Raw genomic sequence first — 20,333 nt, forward strand, 5'->3', positions numbered from 1 at the left:
CAGTACCTCTAAAGTGATGACATCACCTTGAAAATGTCTGTCTACATGCATAACCTGGGCAAGAACATAAATTCTTTTAACCTCAGGTAATATATTGCCAAGATTTGAATTGAACTCTCTGAGCCATCTGCAAGTTTCACTGTCAGTGTGATAATGAGATGGAGATAGATTAGTGCTGGCACAGGCCTCCATATTCCACTCGCCCTCCAGTTTATTATTTATGAGTAAAGGGATATTTCTGGGAGTAGGCCAGATTAAAGGGTCACCACCCCAGTCATACATTTACAGTATCTGTAAAAATCTCCCCCCAGGGTTTTTAGATAAAGGCTGAAAGGTGGCGTTGAGGTCAGACCTTCAACTGTGAAAATAAACAGCCAACTCCAACTGCCGTGTGCACAGCACAGACTGTCTGGTTCGGGTATAGTTATTATGAGAATCACAGCTACACCTTCTAACACAAGGCATGACTTTGGCATTGTGCTTTTGGGTGATTTTCTTGCTTTGCCACATCAATATGTAGACACAAAGTGTTCATGCTAAACACAGGATCACTGTCACAATCTCTCCAAATTTTAAGAAGGTTTGGGTGATGTAATATTTTGTATTATATTTTAAAACCACTTGGGTACGACTGAAACTTTGACAGCACTCACCATGTAAACCATTTGGAGGGAGTCTTGATGCATGCTCAATCATCCAGGAAAGTAAATCTCCAAAAGTTGATTCTGGTTATCTGGACTAGCGTTTTGTGGGAGAAACGTTTCGTCACTCATCCAAGTAACTTCTTCAGTCTCAGCTGACTGCAGGTTTCCCCAATCTTATAAACAGTACATTTGCATAATGACTTCAGTGGGCTAGTTTCAGTCATTATGCAAATGTACGTTTATAAGATTGGGGAAAACTGCAGTCAGCTGAGACTGAAGAAGTTACTTGGATGAGTGACGAAACGTTTCTCCCACAAAACGCTACGTCCAGATGAACAGAATCAACTTTTGGACATTTGGAGGGAGTTTTTTTAAGGCCCCGCGTTTTCTCTTTTTTGACACCGGGTGGCGCCACGGGTCCCAAAGCCATGTGGTGTTTTATGTTTTGTTTTTGTTGTTGTTGTTTTTTTTAATGCAGTTAAACATTGGATTTAACACGAAGTGAGACACGATTTACGCGCTGACAACACAAGTCGGGACCTTTGCGCAATGAAATAAAAGGTTGTAATTTAGACGAACTGGTATGAGTCCATTTCAACAAGGAAAAAAACAAAAAGAAAACACAAATCACAGTCCACCACTTTCAAATTCCACCTGCGTGATGAGTTATGACGCCGCATATAAAGTGCACACATGTGCGCATTTTATCGCAAATTGCGGAGCAGCAGCAGGCGTGTGTGCAGCGAGCAGAAATACTACTGCAAACATCACTTTTACTGCATTTCCTCCGTTTGCTTTATCTGTCCACAAAACCTATTTTTTCCCACTGTGCTGGAAAAGTTTTTTTTTTTTAAATAATTGAATATTAAAATAAGTGATTTTTTTCTAATTAAATCTATCTAAAATTGGATGTAGCGCACAGCACAAATAAAATGTTTAAATCCGACTAAGCTGTGGAAATATTGTAGATAACATATCAAGAAACGTCACCCTGAGTTTTTTTTATTTTTTTTTTACAGTTTTTATTTTTTTATTCATTGGACTGAAAAGTAAAGAAACTAGTAACTTCCAGCATGTTTAAACCATATTTACGTTGCGACGACGACGGCCACGGGTCGCGTTATCACTGCGTAATTGGCTGTAATTACAGCGAGCAGACAGCGCAGAGCCATTTGAGGACAGGAATGTGACTGCAGGGTGCATGATATTAGTGTCAGGGCAGAGCTGCAGAGTGGGTTGAGGTCTACTTGCGTCGGTGTGTGTGTGCAGGAGGGTGTTGAAGCAGTTCGCAGACTGCCTCTAGAAACAGCCCCTAGCGTCAGACATCAGTATTAGCCTGGCTGATTACTCTTAACTATCGGATCAGCATCTTGAACGGTGCAGTGTTGGCGAGCCCGAAACGCGGTCAGGCGTATGGACAGGCGGTGGTAGCTCCGATCGGGATCCCTCTTCGTTTACATCCCTACAACTAAATAAAAAAAGAAAGGGGGGCTGCTGCACAGGCGAGACTGTTTCGGCACGTAGCTGGCCTCTGTATCTGCGTTCCGGTGCCTCCAACTACGAGGGCCTCTTCAGTTTACAGGGGGAAAAGTGGGTGTTTGCTGCTTCACTGGTGTTTCGGCAGCGGCAGCGGCGGCGGTGTCCTCGATGGCAGGCTGGAAGGACGGCTCGGTGCAGGAGAAGTATCGCCTGGTTGTGGTCGGAGGAGGTGGCGTCGGGAAATCAGCCCTGACTATCCAGTTTATCCAGGTCAGTAGCGGTAAACCTTGCAGTTGAAGCGAATGTAAGCCTCGCTCTGATTTCCACGCTCGCCCGAAAAAACACGGCCAAACAAGGAGGGAGAGGCCGGACACGGGTATCCGTCCGTAAACGGACACCGGGGTCTGTTTTTCCTCACTACTTTGCCGAGGCCTGCGACTGTCGGACGGATGGGGAGGTTTTAGTGCGAGATATGGAGAATTAAACGTCTGTCACTTTAACGCGACGATTTCCGAGAGGACCACTTCCACTTTGCAGTTTGTACAGCCGCAGTCAGAAGAGAAAGGAAAGTGGGTCTTTGGAGCTTAAAGAGTTGTCCTATTTTCTTGTACCTAAGTTTCCCTGCAAAGTAAAGCAGCGGATTTAGAGTTCGTGCTAAGTTGTTAGAAGTCCTGTGATTTTCTTTGAGAGGGGGTGCACTGGCCCACCAAGCCACACAATGTAATACTTCAAATAGAAGGATGCAAAAGCTGTACAAAGTTGGTACATTGGTGTCTCTCTGTGTCACTCTCAAGAGGTGCGTTTGAGTTCTTTTTAAGTGCCACCAAAACGGATCCTCCAGATCTCACTGGAAATATGTGAACTAGACAGAGAAAATCCGTTCAGGTTGGGTGACTGTAAAATAAGCAGCAGCTGCACAAAATGTCCATTGAGAGATGATTAACTTTTGTGCTCTGATGCAGAGTCTCACCAAGTCTGCTGGTTAACCTCGTTTCAAGCTGAAACCAAAGGCAAGCAAGCGCACTAATATAGATAATCTATAGAAATGAAAGGTTGCTTTCACCACTCTTAATCAGTTTTACAGGAGCCTGCTTGAAGAAAACTTGCTGGGTGTCACATATAAAAGGCATGTAAACAGTTTACCTCCCTGTAAAGCCTGGTTGCATTCCAGCACAGTGCAGACACTGCTCTGACCTTCCAGGCTTTCATAATCGCCATTTAGGAGAGGGCCCAAACACACACACACACACACACACACACACTGTAAGAAAGAGATGACATTCTTTGCCCTTTGCCTTGTGTGTGTGTCCCCACCATGGTGTCACTGTGTTACTGATGCTTGCTCTGGATTGCAGGAGACAAGACAGGCAGGCAGCTGTGTGTCTCCACACTGACAGACAATAGTTGGGGGGGGGTGGATTGTGAAGCTTGTGAGCAAATGTGTGTGTTGGGTGGGTGGGGGAGAGTTGTATCCTAATGAGGGTTCAAAAAGCTCATTAACTGCATACCAAGTAGGAAGGGATCAGATAGACCTGAACTGGGTGGAAACACTTGAGATGTTATGGTAACACCACTGGAATAATGCTGATAATGTCATTGTGAGTTTTCTCATTTGTAGTTTTGCTTGTCATATGTAATACTCGTTTAAAACGTGCTTCATATATGCACTAGGTGGGCCTGGATTTAGTAATAAAGTTTTCTCTAAGGTCTCACAGACTCATTTTCAAATCAGCTAACTGACTGCTGACTGAGGATTTTGCTTGGATGTCCCCTTTTATATGTATCTTGTACTCAGCAGCTCCCTCACTTAATCACCGCGTGTGTTTTTCTTATTGCCGGCTTGCACGTCTTGTGCCGTGATGGTGATAGAAATAGTAGGTGGAGAACTGACAAACTCTTCAGAGGTTTCAAGAAGTCGCCTGCTGTGCTGTGTTGGGGTGGACCTGACAGCTGGTTGTGAAGTCGAGGCGATACTCAGAACTATGCTGAGTGTTGTGAGTTTGAGGGTGTGTGTGTGTGTGGTGGGGGTGGAGGGGTCGGAGGGTGTCTGAGTCAGCCTGGATGGGTTAATGGTCACGGAGCATGTGGAATTTGGCCCTTTGGCAGAGGAAGTCCCTCTACTGCTGCTCTTAGGACCTCCTAGTTCTGTATGGAAAAACATGACCTGCTTCCTGAATCACTGGAATTCTGTGCACGTGTGCGTTTGTGTGTGTGTTAGTTGTCACTTTGACTAGTACTAATTTTAGTTTTATGTGTTTTACCAAAAACATAAAATACTCGAAGTGACTGCAAGTGTCTCAAGTCTCAATATATCCCAAATACCCTTCTTTGGTTAGATTTCTCTTTAGCAAACGCTCTTTTTCCACTAATAGATTTTTCCTACATTGCTCGTTAATGTGCTTTTAATCACCTTTATGGTATGAAATATTGCTCATAGTTTTAGCCTCAGCTGCTGGTGAAACAGGTTAACGTCATTTATTATCTTGTCAGTAACCCTCTGAGGTCAGAGTCGTCATCAGTGACAACTCCAACCCTAACCCTGACCCACATCCTGTACTATCAGAACTTTTTGTTCTACGGTTTCAAAAAACAATTGTTCCCTCAAGTGTTTGGAATTGGGGAACAAAAAAAAAAGTTTGGATTTCTTTAGAAAAGTGCGGTGGGTTATGGTTAGGATTGGGGGTCATGACAGATTAAGACTGTGACTAGAAGATCTACTTCTAATAAACCAGTAACAATGAGATATTTAAGGTATTTTGTTATCTACTTCCATTGGATCCAATATATTTAGATCATCCTCTTGTGGCATCACAGTTTAGAATTTTGTTTGTGTGCTGAAATGTTTGTCGTTGTTGTTCGTGTGTTGGGGTGGCTGTGGGTGACCACAATGCACCAGCACAGTAGGCATTTTTAAAAGCACTTCGTCAATGTGGCCAATCATCTGATGCCAGCTTTTTTATCTATTCTGCGAGCACATTTTAATCACTTGCTAGTCCTAAGGTGTATTAGCTAATGTTGATCTTGAGGTTCTTGAGCAGCTAAAATAAAAGACTTTTTGGGGAGTCAGAACATGAAAGATGATGTCGCTAGCAATAACAAAGAGTGGCAGGTCCCTGGCTGCTGGCCACCCTAATGCCAAGCATTAGACTCAAGTTGAAATAGCGTTAGGATGACATAACATTGAGTCATCTGACAAAAGTTGTTGAACACTGCGTGTTGTTTAATGTGACGTCTGTGGGGCAGGAAGCATCCCAAGTAAGGGAAAAGATGACTCACATTAGCCATGTGAGCACTGCATGTGGGTTGCGTCTGTGCCTTTTTTGTGCCTGAAATAATGGTATATTAGAAACCCTTCTCAATTTACTCTGGGTTACCAGAGAAGCCGCCAGCATGAGACAGCTCTAGAAATGTTGAGGTGAAGCGTGGTGTTGTTTTCTCACATGCTTGCTAATATTAGCATGATGGCAGCCCCTGGCCATGGAGATTCATAAATGAGAGCAAAACATCCTGACTGATCAAGTCCAGACAGATTAGCTGAGGATTTATGTAGACCTCAGCTGGATTTACAGCTAAAGCACGTGTTCTCCCAGTTTCTTTAATACACACCCTCATTACATGCATCTCTCATAACTTCTAAAATGGATTTGATTAGTCAGATATGAAAACTTTCAGGAGACATGTTGCCAAAAGTAGCAGCTCAGTGGAAAAAAAAGGCTGGATTATGGTTGAGCATGTGGAGGCAGGATATGGCTGTAATAGTAGTGTTTGAGTAGAAATGTGGAGGGTGCCGTTTCAGAAACAGCCACAGGTGTCTGGGCAATGGCTTTGCAACAATGTTTTGGTGAATGTGTGTTTGATGTCTAGTTTTGAGAGATTGTTTTATGTATTTCCACACAGTGCATGCTCTCAGCCCATTTTTAAATACGGGCGGTTTGTAGCTTTTTGTAGGGCTTAGTCATATGCCAAATACCATACCAATGAGTGCAAACAGCTCCATTCACTGGATATTCTGACTGGTGTTTTTTCTTTTACAAGGAAGTTTATGTCTTTTCGTTATGTCTCGTGCAAGCTGAGGATTATATTTGCTTTCAGATGCAGACACGGACACCTGCAGACACCAGACGAGTAGTTATTTCTGTCTGCTTTTTCAAAGACCGCTTGAAATTTGCCTAATAAACTCCACTCGGCTTTGCTTTTATGAACTTTGGGATGGCTCCATAGGCAGAGCCGGTCATCTATCAATTGAAAAATCAATAGGTCAGCGGTTTGATACCTGGCTGCTCCAGTCTAGACATTGAAGTATCTATAGGCAATAAAGTGCTGTATGTGTGCATGATTGCATTGGCTTGTGGTAAAAAGTTCTTTGACTGCTTAGTTAAAGTAAAAAAGCGCTTTATACAGGGAAAGTATAACATTCTCCTAAAACTGACCAGTATAACAGTAAACTCATTTTAAGTGTAGGATGTGGCAGATGTGTGTGTGGGGGTAGGTGAGGAGAATAACTGTTTGTTTAACACTATTGAGTGGTCACACCTTGGCTTCTCACAGAGTAGAGCCTCAGCGAGAGCAAATAAGCCCCTCAGTAACTTTCACCATAGACTCAATATTGAGTCATCTTATGTCACCCACTGGTTTGAGATGGCATTTTGGCTGTTGGAGTCTCCATTTCGGAGCTTAAAGTGGACATATTAATAGAAGAAGATTGTGATAACTTGCTAGCTTGGTTAGCAAAGCTAGAGGTGGGAATTACTAAAACCTGCCATAAGAATGTTGCAACCTGTTCAGTCTCCTTGCGATCAAAAGTAGTCATGAGTGTTCAACATGCAGAAGGTCTGGGCAACCGTTTAGTCACTACAAGTTGGAATTGTTTCTCCAGCCTCTGGATGATGCCTCTTATTTTTAAAACCAAATAGAAATGTGTATAAAATATTAGCAAAAGAAAATTTATCAGAAAATGACAGACTTCAAATTTCACACAGCACTATCCCTCAGAAGTTTAATTGTAAACAATTGCCATAGACCTACTGTTTTTGCGAGCGGTTTCACAGCCTGTTTGTCTATGAATCATCAATCAAACAGACAATATTTGTGTTGTGTAAACAGCAGGCGGTGTGCACTCTATATCATAGCTCGCTGGAAAGAAAAAAGAATTAATAGTGGTTGTTGTCATTCTGGTGGCTTACTGAGAGTCAGATTACTATAAGCGCTCAGTGCTACACTCACATCAATACCTGTTTCATGTTTATGAGTTCCAGTAAGATTTAGACTGCTGGGTTTAAAGCAACAGTTTCCTTTCCACCTTCTCTGTTGTATTTGAATCTTTTGGTGCTATGTTATTCTCAGTCTTTATCACTTTTCCACTCAAATTCTCTGTTAACACTTTCCACTTGCTTGGGGTCGTTCTGTAAAGATGGCAGATTTCATGTTTTTTAAGGACAGTGGAGCAATTCTAATATGGCACCATAGCCAGATGTGCTCTGGTTCTTCCAGTGTAACTTCATCCGCTGCCCCTTGCTGATTTTAAGCGGTCAATTTGTATTCTGCACTGCCGCTCTCCTTCACTCATGTGAAAACAATATGCAAGTCTACATACTTAATTATACGTCTTAATGTATCTCACTTCAGTGAATATTAAACTCTATCCAGATATAACCTGTAAGGCATACAGTTAATTCATAAATGCTTTTTTTATGTGACCAGCCAAGTATGAATTCAGGAAATCATGTCATTTGTGCCTTTATAGCGCTGCAAGAACAAATGTTGTAGTGTATAGAGAAAACATAACTGTACACATGAATGCCAGAGGTTCTTTGACACAGAGAAACATCAGTTGTTGTTGCAGTGCACTGTTGTATGTCAGTACATGCTGGATCGGCATATGTTTACTGATGCTCACCGATGGCTGAGCGTCAAGCTGCAAATTTGTGCTGTCCGATTTGTCTTTGTGTCGTAGGCTGCTATGAGTATTTCAACATCAAGATCCCCTAAGTAAGACTTTAAATGCAAGGGATGAACGCAATCCCATTGCTGAGGTAATTTAGCTGTATCTGGCAAAATGCCTAGCAACACACCAAAGGAATGTACACGAGAAGAAGTTCAGGATCCATAAAGACACTCCCACCCATCTGGGAAAGCTCAAGAGACTAGTAGGTCATTCCCTTTGCTCCATGCTAATGAGAACCTAATGGCTATCCAGGGAGGAAGACCACTGTTAATCAGCAAAAATTAAATGGGCATCACAGTCATTAATGCATTGTGCAAAACAATAGGAGTAACCTCTATTTTTGCACTTATACACTTTTGTTTTATTGTCAGGAAAGACCTGTTGTCAGTTACAATAACAATAACAGGAGTACATTTACATACATGGGTCACACACATAGTTTACAGCCATGTTAGTTTTCTCTAGCTCAGGTTTTTGTGGCCTTTATCTTTTTAACACATGCTGGCTGGAATCCACGTCCTCATGTTCCACACATCGATATCCCCGAACAATGGGCATCACTTATCTTCAGTGGAAAGTGTGCTTCCTCATTCTGCATGCTTCTTCTGTATATAGTATGTGTTTGTTATAAAGTGCTTCTCTGTTCTCGTTGATTGTGTGACATCGAATTACTGCTCAGTCAAAGAAGAACTTTGTCTCAGGGCCGCACATATGATGCGAGTTCAAGAAAAAATGCTAGCATTCTCTTACCTAACCGAGATCAGTCACACCCTGAGTCATTTGTTGCCTTGAATGTTAGAGTAACGGAGTAAATCTGTGTAAGAAGCGCTGCTGAAGGTCTCAGTGAAACGAAATCAACAGAATATATTACATTGTGCCGATAATGTGGGAAAAAAAACGTTGCGTCAGTGATCGAATCGTTATTAAGCGGTTCAATGTATCTATTTGGAAGTACCTGTTTTGCACACAGTTTTTAGTTGGAGGCAAAGGTGTGATTTAAAATGTTCCACAAAAGGCAACACTGATTTGAGATCAAATAACACAGTTCTTCTTTCTGTCTCCCTCAGTATGTCTGTCTCTCTGTAGCAGCAACAAGCAAGAACCAAACCATAAATCCCATTAATGTAGAAACTAACAAAAGAGCTATACATACATACATACATACATACAAGATTTTTAAAATGATATTGGAAAAGAGAAATTATGGGGGAATTAGTCATAAACTCCAACAATGTAATTCATAAAATAGCATGCAATTACTGTTATGGTCACATTAGGAAAAACAGCGGTTGGAGACTGCAGCATGACCAAAGTTATTGTGACCGTACGCAGTGGATACTGCCTCTGAAATGGTCACTTCAGAGTTGTGCAGTTACCATCTTATTACCTTTTTTATTGAAAAGGTAATAAGATGGACTCAGTCTTCTCTCAGTTTGTGATTGAATGAGGTCAAGTTGACAATTATATGCAGTCTTTTTGTGAAAATATAAAGATTAACGTCAATTTGATTGAATTCAGTTTTTTTATATGCAAAATCACAAGAACAACTCAACAACTCAGTTTGCTTTATATTGTAAGGTAAACCCCAACAATTAGACAAACCCTATGAACAACCACTTGGTGCGACAGTGGGAAGGAAAAACTAGGAAGAAACTTCTGTCAGAAACAAGTTCAGGGAAGGGCAGCCATCTGACACGACAGATTTGGGTTGAGGGGAGAAAGACAGGACAAAGCTGCAACTAACTGTGAATGATTGTGATAAAAATGCAGAAGTCGCAAATTTGTTGCCATCTGCGTACAGAGAAAGCTACATTAAAAGTAACTACTTCCATTCAGAGTCCAGCCAGAACCTTATAAATTTGAAACAGAAATTCCTTGACTGGAAGTGATTTGAATGGCAGTTTAACTATAAAATGACATAGGCACCCAGAAACCTTGATTTAGGTATGGGCATACAGATAGAATGCAACCAGGTTGCCACCAGCTGAGTCAAGTCCCCAGTTGCAAAGAGATGTATTGCAGATGAGTTTCACTCACCAGCACAGACTGACTCAGACTCGTTGCAAATTGTTGGCAAGTTTGATAATGGTTGCTGTCAATCCAAGAGGAACCATGATTGTTTGGAAACATTTTGCCCATCTGACCTCTGGGCAACCAGTTTGCCACTGTAACTACTTGCAGCTGGTTGCCGAATATGAAAAACTGAATGCAATCACTGAGCAACCAATCTTTCCTACTCACAAAGATGTTACTGCCCTGTCACACAGACTTAGAGAACAATTAGTGACACCTGGTCACCACAGGTTGCTGACCACTTTGGTTGGCTGCTGGTAGTGGCCGGCTAAAAAAAAGGATTTATGATGCTGGACCAAAAACCACCTTGCTACTGCGTTTGTTGCTAGCAGATTGCCAAGGTTTTCCATAGTTTGTGACTTATCTGCTGGTGGCATAACTGTGGAAAACAGTGTTCAACTTCAAAGTAGAAGTTGTGCTGTTTGAAATGTGTTGCCTGAAGCTTTACCTTTGAAGGCAAACATTCCGGTTTGTGTCACACTCTTCCAAGGTTTACTTCTGCTCAGTGGTTAGTTGCCAAGTGTTTCCAAACAAATTGCTGGTTTCCATGCAAACTACAGGTGACCAATTGCCAACCAGTTGTGGACTTCACATTTTTCCCTAGCAGTTAGAGGTTGCCAGGGGGTCGTTGACTAGTCTCTTACTATAAAGACACACTTGAGTTTGCGCCACTGTCCTGATGTCTAGTCTGTTAACTCCACCACTACAGTCAGGGCAACATCTATTATGAATATCTTCAAGAATTTAAAAAGTACCGGACGACAAACCAGCTTTCAAGTGCATGATGATTTCATGGTTAAAAAAAGGATAATTTGCTGTTTTGAATGGTGATAATTACACTATATAGTGACAAATAGTCCAGAAATGCAGCATAATGTTCAAAAATGTCAAGGAGGGTAGGATAAAGCAGGTGACAGCTATGATTACTGTTGACTAATAATTACTAATAATGAAAGCAAGTAGGAGTTAGAAAACACGTCAGCGTAATTTGCAGGGTGTAAATATGAAATCAGAACAAAGTTTGGCTGAACAAAGTAACTTCTCCATGCAGAATACATTATTAGTATTTCCACTGTCTGTAGGCCGGGCATCAAACTGGCGTAGGACGTGTGCAACGAGCCATTCACACATCATCACCGTCAGCAGTGCCATAAATGACAGTCATTTAAAAACAGCTAATGCCGGTATGTTGGCAACCATGTCCACCCCCATGAACTTTGCGAGTAAACGCTCGGAACATTGTCTCAGATTTCACCTCAAAGCTAGTTTCCTTTGTTAGGCTTACAGTTTTAACACCGAGAGATCTGAGCAAACAGAACCCACCTGCAGCCTTATCTCAAGTTTGTAATGATGACAAAAAGGCTCGTGCGTCTAAGTTTTGCTCGGTGTGATTCTAGGTTTTTTTTTTCATTTTCAAACTGTATTCAGTTTAGGGCTGTGCGATATGACCAAAATCTCATATCCCGATATAAGACATCTATCGCCGATAACAATATAAATCACAAAAATTTAACATTTTCTGTAAATTCTGTGAATCTACGTGTTTCCAGCTGGGCGTCGTGTACCTGGAGTCAAGTGTTTTAACCGATGCCTGAAACTATATATTTTTAGACATAAGTTTTAACGGCCGCCGTTTTCTTTGTAAGTATTTATTATATGGCGTGCTGCGGGAAAAAGCTTGTTCTAATGTTTGAGTCTAAGGTTTATTTTTTAGCACCTGGCGGCTCTTTTTTGCTTCTCATCCGTCAATACTCTGCATACTATTTCACGGGATTTCGTTTATTTTGAAAAGTCTTAACAGGATCTTGAGCTTTATTGTGAAAGGTTTATGTGGAAAATAAGCGGATGGTTTTACCGTCGATTTTGCTAACGACAACGCATAAAAACAGGTGCTTGTCCGTCTGTTATGTGGTTATATTAAATACAAGAGAAAGAGAGAACTTTAGGAAATTAATATAGCCACTACAGTGACCATCAAAACAAAAAAAATATTGCGGTAAACAGTTTATTTTGCGACAAGATGAAACAAATGATAGCGTAAAATGAAACGATAGACGTTTTTATATCGTCATAGGATATAAATCGTTATATCGAACAGCTCTAATTCAGTTGTTTACTTCCTTGATTTATTACCATTTTTAAAATTGCATTTGCGTTTGTCATATTGATTGAAAAGCTGCATCGTTTCCAGGTTTTATTTCTACAGTACTGAAGATCATTAAGACAACATTCATTCTTAACTTTATATCATAAGATGTTAACTGAATTTTTCCTTATTTTTCATGCAATGTAATATCATTGTATAAAGCCAACAAGTGACGGATATGATGTGGAACTAGAAATCGCAGTTTTCCTTTTTCAGTTTGGGCCAAGCCTAAATTTTCTACAGAACATGCAGTTATCCATGTATATTTTGTTGGATGTCCTCCTAATAGCGAAAAAAAATTGAAATATACTCCCTTGTTTTCTAGTCGAAGCCCCTCACATAGTCAGACAGACAGAGAGGACAGCGGGTTCGTCCGTGTTGTTTTTGGCTATTGTTCTGTATTCACACATCTGTCTGTTTCAGAATAACTACTTACAGTATCAGGTCTCACATCTCAGAGTCATATAACAACAGCTCTGGCTATGGGAAACCAACATGCAGGCTGCTTATTTTAGCATCCCACTCCACCACACCTTTTAACATTTAGCATTTTAAAGGTAAGTCATCTTTTTTATGATAGGCTTATATTTATTAATGGTGCTACAGATGATTCTTCTGACTTTTAAATAGTAAGCAGTGTTGATTTCATTATTGGCGTGACTAGTTACACGGCTAATTGAAACGTCTTTTGTTGTTTGCCAAAAGTGGGGGGGACATTTTTCTGAACCTTAGTCAACAGAGCGCTCTGAATGGTTCTTTTTATGTCCGTGTGCTTGTCGCTGATGCCGTGCTCTGAACTGCCTGCCAGGCAGCTGGTGGACATTTGGCACATCTCGAGCAGACAGTGTCCAGAAGCCTGTGGGGCACCTGCTGTCCATCAGGGGGAGGTGAGGCACGGAATGAGACAACCACTCAACAGGTGACGGTATAGCACTACTCACTGTCCAAATGTGTTTGCGACAATGGCCAATTGGGCCTCGTGTTCTTTCTCCCACTAATAAAATGCAAGTGGACGATCAGAGAGCGTCAGGTATGCGCGTAGATACACTCAGGAATATCTGAATTTGGTTTGCGACGCAGCTGTTGTGTGACTGCTGCGCTGATCTGACACACAGCAACTGTATGCGACCGTGTGCGCGACACCAGTTGGTGTCGACTAACCCGAATTTTTATTTGGCACACACCAGTGCGCACAAAGTCAACAGCTGTGTAAAAAAAAGCGTGCTTAGTATGTCTAACCAAAACATTGTCGTCTCACAGCCAAGCCTCTTTGGACTTTAGTTAACGAATGTGACAGTCTGCCCCCTGCACACAAAAAAGACAACCGCCGTTTCGATTTTAATGGTGGTACTTTGAAATATACAGTGTCAGTTGAACAAAAAGGAAAAAAAATCACTGTGGGAGGAGTTACCAACATAAATGATGAAAAAGGTGCAGAATTCATCATTTTGTCTTCATAAAACACTGTTTTCTAATAGCATGGTGATGCTGTGACTTCTGTGCTGCCCCTGTGGTTATGGTTATAGGCAAGCATGCATATATCGTGGTCACACTGCTTGACATTTTGCCCCCTTTTACATACATACATATATATGTAACAAGTTATTGTCAGATACACAATTGTTGATTCTGACACGGTGGTTAGGGGGACGAGATCAACAGAGAGGAAGCGGGAGAAGGTGAAGCGCAGATCCATTAGGACTTATTTATAAGAAGGCGCCTGTTGGAGTAATAACTTTTCTGCTGCCTGTGATGTAGGGCTGCTGGTTTAAAAGCACACGGCACTAATGCTGCGGCGTCTGACATGATGCCAGTCAGTGGACCCATTTCCTGTGACATATCACCCCATGCTAGGAATTATGGTCTGCAGCAGAGCACACCATTGCAGAAATACACACTAAGCGCTTGTCCCAGTAGGGAGAAAAGGGAGAAGATGATAACACACACACACACTCAGATGCAGTACAGTTAAGGGTTTTAGAGGTATCTGCCTTGTTTTAAAGCAGATAATAAGAGACAAATGTTTATTGTAGCATTGTGTGTCAGCTATAAGCATTCAGTTATAAATAAAACTACGGCCTGTGTATTTTACATCACTGATCAGCGTTACCATTATTTGGTCAGTCATACGGTTTTCCCGAGAACCATAGACTGCGAGACGCACTCCACTGAATGACTTTGTGTGGGGTTTCTGAAAGTCACACAGTAGTTTCTCTGTCCTCGTAGCCGCTGCGGTAGCTGGTGTCCTCTCGCTGAGTTGTCACAGTGCTGCTTTGTCGATGAGCACGCGTGCAGCGCTACTTCTGCACAAACACAAGCAGAGGAAGAAGAATTGAATAAAGCCCAGAGTGAAGCAAGAACATATGTAAACATGGAGCTGTATTACATGTCGGGTAACCAGCAAGGCTCACGCTCAGTGTATCATTACATAACTCGTGTGTACCTAAACTAGGAGGGTCTGTGCCTAAACAGATCATAACCTTCATTACTGTTACGTGATTACTGTTTAGTTTTAAGTCGTAAAAAAAAGTATTTTTGGATTCTCTTTTGTCATTTAATGCATGATGTCGTTTAATGCATGATGTCAAGCACATTTATGTCAGCACCTTTCACCTGTAAATGATCAGATCTTTCCAATTTCATTTGTGAGTTTTGAGGCAACCTCGCATGGGTCTGGTTTTTTCCCCAGCCTCCACAGAAGAAGACATTAAGGAAGAAATGCCAAAACAGTCAAAGGGGCTCACTGTGTCTTTTTTAGATATTTTTCAGGTTTAGCCTTTTATTTTCTGTTCCCTCCAGCAAAACAGCAAAAAGCCGAAAAGAGAAAACCGGCGTCAATGAACCCATCAGTGACTTTAGGGTTTAGGGTTGGCTTAATGCAGAGGGAGAAGGAGCATTAGTGAGATCGCACGATCACCTAGAACGTCTCTGAATGACACATGCGTCTGCCACGCGTCTGCTTATGATTCAAGAGAATGCCTTATGAAACTGAGATAAAGAAACAGTGTGCTGTGTAGCCACTATAGAGCAAGTAGGTGGCTTTGTGCCAAGTGATCTGGTAGAAAAAAGGCCTTTAAATGGCACCGCTTTGATTCTGCGCCTTTGAGCGGGTTCAAAAGTGTTCAGTCCGGCACGCATTGATATTTAGCAGAGTGATTGAAGTCTTAATGCCAGAGAGGTTAGAGGAGAGCAGGGGGTTGACTGCACCAGGAGTTGGCCTACTTGGTGAGACATTTATCCTGTGCTTTATTCTCTGCATGGGTGCTCTCCCCATATCTAAAGCCATGAGCGCAGGCTGGCCATTCAGCTCGCATAGCCTACTTGACTTGTTTTATCCTAACAATGCGTCCGGAATAGTTGTAATAAATCAATGTAGCGTTCATTTATGCCTCATTAATGGCTATTTGGATGAAAATAGTCATTGTTGGGCGATAACAACAAGAATTAGTTAAGAAGGAGTCAAAACAGGGCGAATAACCCAAGCGGGGAAAGAAACCTACATAAAAATCAATGAACATGTCAAAGTAAAAATAATTGTACTTATTGAAAATGTAGGAGGTCGAACCAAAATGTTGGGTTGTAGTGATTTCAACTAGTTCTCTGAAAATAAAATCAGTGTTTTATGTTTTATTTTACTTTCTTATGTGTGCTCCTTAATTGTGAGGACTTTGTGGATATCTTTGCTGTGGAGTGTGTGGAAATTGGGAAATTATAATAGGTATTAAGTTGCACATTTAAGTTGTAGAGTTAATATTTGCAAGGGACTGTTTTGACCTCGTTAAATAAGTTTCAGACTAGTGATCATTCCAACACTACTATTGTACTTTTATGGGAAAGTTGGGACTTCAATATCACAGTACGGAATTAATAAAGGCATTTTCATAAAATAATGAAATTATAGTTCAAAATGAATGCTTCTGCCAAAAGTTTTTCCTTCCTACTCTTGTCAAGTGCTTGCTGATAGGGGTCGTCTAACTGTTGGGGTTTTCTCTGTATTATCGTAGGGTCTTTACCTCTAAATATAAAGTGCCTTGAGGCGAACACACATGCTCAAATATAGGAATAATAATAATAGAAATCAAATATTATAGGACGGCCGCAGAACCAAGGCTATAAAAGACTTTACAGTACATGAAAAAGATTAAAGAGGAACTTGTTTGGAGTTTTGAAAAAGAAGAACAAGAGATACACTCACCTACATCTTTACTAAAATAATAAGTGCATGAGTCTGCCACCACCCATATAAAACTGTCATGCATCAGTGCAACAATATTACTAGCTTTCCCCACCTCATCGAGTGATGATTGTTTAAGGTCATGGGTCAGGACAGTCACCACTTTTGCCATTAGACAACTGTAGCGTGAGTCACCTGTAAATTTCTATGTTGTGTCATGTTTCTCTCTTAGAATATTTCTGATCTAATTATAAAAGAACCACCATTAAAGACAAAATCAATGTTATGTGCTTTATTTTAAACAATTTTGACCTTACGTTTTATTGTTCTTGCCATCATTTCAGTTGCCTATGGGGAAAAAAAGATGGCCGCCCCTCCCTGAGCCTGATTCTGCCAGAGGTTTCTTCCTGTTAAAAGGGAGTTTTTCCTTCCCACTGTGGCCAAAGTGCTTGCTCATAGGGGCTCATATGATTGTTGGGTTTTCTCTGTATGTATTATTGTAGGGTCTACCTTACAATATAAGGCGCCTTGAGGCGACTGTTGTCGTGATTTGTATAAATAAAACAAATAAAATTGAATTGAAGTGAATCTAAATTTTCAGTAAGGTCACAGTGCTGGATAGATGTGTGTGTTATGCCGAGGGTTTGCCTGTTGGGGTGGGGCTTCACTAGCCTGCTGGCATTTAAGGACAAGGCAGTGATTAAAGGAAAAAGACTATTGATCTGTTGCGCATTAGGAGGAAGAGCGCTTGTAGGAGTGATGTGCAGGGGTTCATTTAATTCGGCATCATGCCAACGTTTGGCGCCTGTACCCAGACCGCATTCTCCAACTGTAAACATTCAATGGAAGTCACATTACTATGGATGCTTATTTGGCTTACTTTATAGCAGGGGTGTAGGGCTTTTTGAAAATGACCAGCACTGGGTTTTTTGTTTTTTTTAAATGTTTGAGTATTTCTCTGCAGCATTGTTTACGGTCTTAAAGCTTTCCCAGCTATAACAGAATGCTCCCCCGTGGCCCTTTAAGCCAGTGGACACATTGTGTGCTTTCTTTCTCTCCATGTGTATTAGGTATTGAATAAGTGACCTTTCTGGTTTGTATGAGCTCATGGGAAAAGTGGGTGTTTCCACAGGAAGTTAATGCCTTTCCCTCCCCCTCTTTTTTCTCTCGCTCTCCCTCTCCATGTAGCTTACAGTCTTACTCCCCCTCAAACCTCTTCGTTCTCTGAACGCCCCCCCACCTCCCACCCTATTTTTCAGGCGCTCCCAGGTACTCAACAGAACAATGCTCCTCGCGGCAATTCTTGTATCACTTGTGTGAAACTTTGTGAACCACGAAAAGAAAGGCGATAATGGAGGGGGACAGGCAGGGCAGAGATTGCAGAGGAATTGGTCTTCATTTCCATCTGTTTAACATTAAACACTGATGGCGGCTATTTGATTGCAGACAGCTGCTCGCGGGTCCACAGAAGGTTAAACCTGCACAGTTTTTCGGACAGGAAGTGATGCCCACAGTCAAATTTCTCTTTCCTTAGATGGCAGTGTTGCCATCTAAGGAAAGAGAAACTTTGCCGGTTTGATGTGTGATGCTGAGGTAATCGAGACTTGCTTGATCAAGTATTTGCTTACCTTCAGATTGAGTCCCCCCAATATTTATGCTGTTTTGCCTTTTTGAAGCCTTTCATTAGCATGTGCAGTGTATGAATTTACCATGTCTGGCTATGATGTGCTGTCAGAAATGGATCTACACATTCTGTCTCACACTGTAACTTGGCAGGCTCCAGTCTGTCTGGCGTGGGGTTTGTGTTCTTAATCAAAACTGCTGAACTTGGCTCCGGCCCACCGAACAAGTCTTACAAATGGCATGTCTGACCTGTCAGCTGGGGGGGCACGCCCCCGCTTCATGTAGCGACCACTCCTGTTCTACTCCTCGCTGCTGATATCTCAGTCCATCTAGCAGTTTGTGCTTGCTCTGTCAGCAAAACAAAGAGCATGGGTCAGTTTTGTGAAGTAAGCTGAACACTCACTGTAAAGAGAGCGATTGCTTTCCCTTGACCGTGCCATATAGCTTTTCTGGGCCAAGCACTTTTGATATATTTGGCAAAAGTCCTGCAGTGTGAATAAGAACTGTTTTCATTCACTCAAAGTGTGGTCACAAATGCTCTGAATCGACAAAGCTTGCTCAATTGGATTTGCACAAGTCCTGAGGTTTGCTGCTCACCTTCAGCTCATTCTGCAAAATGCGCAAAAACCACGAGCGGCTCATTTTCACGCCCACCTCTTCGTGTAGAGCTATTTTTCTTTTTCTTTCTTTTTTTTTCTTTTTTTTAACTTTTTCGTTCATTGAGCACAAAACAGGCGTTTGGGTGACGATCTAGTGAGCATTAAGAACTCAAAACCAGCTACGTTGACAAAAAAAGAAAATACAGAATCGCGTGCTCAAGATATAAACAGTTTGTTACATGTGAGGTCGCAATTCCAGACATATCACAAGAGATAGTTTTCTTATAAAATGTAAAATGTTTAGTTGGGGAACATTTTGTGGTAGGCTTGCGGTGTGCTGGAGCGGGGAATGAGCAGTTTGGGGAATAGTGCAAATCTGCATATGCTGACTAGAATAACAAGATTTAATGGTATTTAATCTACATTTTTTTTCTTTAATTAAAGAATATCTACGGCTGATGATTCTCAAAGCTGAGGTCTGGGAATTCTCATTGGGCATTAAGCCATATGCAGAAGGTAATTAACTCCCAACTGTGTTGATGACTATTTGTTTTAACTCAGCATTCCCTCTCATTATGACAGTCTTGTGAGCGGGTGCACCATGTAATCTACATTGGGTGGGTGTTTTTTTGTTTTTGTTTTTGTTTTTTAATGAAGTTTTTTATTATGTAGTAAAAAGAAAATCTCAGTTTCATCTCTGCTGCTGCTGAATCAGTGGTTTTATGTTCCGCGTAGATAATGATGGTAACAGTCAAATCTCTAACCAAACAAGCAGGATAACTGAGTGAGATGGAAAAGGGTCTATATTTAGTGTTAGCATAGCTGTTTGTGTGGGGAGGAAGTGGGCGCATAATGCAAGCACTATGCTGATTACACGCCTACACATATCACCCATTCTTGCGTCGCTTGATGCTGGCAGCCAGCAGTCGTAACAGTTGGGATTAATTGCTTTATTTCTTCACTTGTTACAGAGCACAAACTTCACCAGGTGCTTTGGTGTTTTATTCCTGTGTTGAGCAATGAAGTGGCTTAGACGACAAAGCACCTACACGCTGAATTAGCGCTTTTTTTTGTGTGGCTCGTGTAGCAAAGAGGGGGGAAAAAAAAGATGTGCGTCTAAATGAATCAGTGCATCATGTTTTTCTGTTTTTTGCATTTCTTGGATTTCTGAAAGGATAATTAATCTACAGGAATTTGCGCAAAGACTTGGATTCTTTTTCTCTCTTTTTTGTCAATTATGCAAAAAACAACAACAAAAAAAACCTCTTCCTTTTAAGAATCTGTTGATTCTCTTCTTCATGCTTTGTTTGAACATTTTTTATACATTATGTATTGTTTTGAAAAAATATAATATGAAATTTTAGAAAAAGGCATTTTAAGAACATTGAAAACCATCATCACCGACACCCAAACAAAAGAAATTGATCATAAAATAAGCAGATCAGAAATCAATCCCTTGTTGTAGCCTATTTTTTTGAACCCTTTCCTTGACTTTCTCCTTTATATGACAGCTTCTTAGTTTCAGCCCAGAAAACAATCTGCCTTTGTTTCACAATCATCTAGATACAGAACGGCCTCAGCACACAAAGCCGCACTGCTGCTGAGCCTCATCAACCGGGCCTCTACTCGTGGCCTTTAATGTTTTCCTGGT

At 41.3% G+C, this 20,333-nt stretch overlaps 1 protein-coding gene across 2 annotated transcripts in view; it reads left to right on the forward strand.

Annotated features, from left to right (window-relative positions):
• Positions 1-1,800: 1,800 nt before the first annotated feature.
• Positions 1,801-20,333, forward strand: part of rras2 (RAS related 2) — a 29,452-nt gene continuing 10,919 nt past the window's right edge. The window contains exon 1 of one of the 2 annotated variants that reach the window (XM_085158096.1): positions 1,801-19,198. In XM_085158096.1, the coding sequence (XP_085014222.1) occupies positions 19,190-19,198 (9 nt within the window). In that variant the 5' untranslated portion in view covers positions 1,801-19,189. The remainder of the gene's footprint in view (positions 19,199-20,333) is intronic. The other variant, XM_085158088.1, reaches the window with a different exon arrangement.

Source organism: Neolamprologus multifasciatus, chromosome 1, assembly GCF_963576455.1.
Source record: "Neolamprologus multifasciatus chromosome 1, fNeoMul1.2, whole genome shotgun sequence".
NCBI classification, from domain to species: domain Eukaryota; kingdom Metazoa; phylum Chordata; class Actinopteri; order Cichliformes; family Cichlidae; genus Neolamprologus; species Neolamprologus multifasciatus.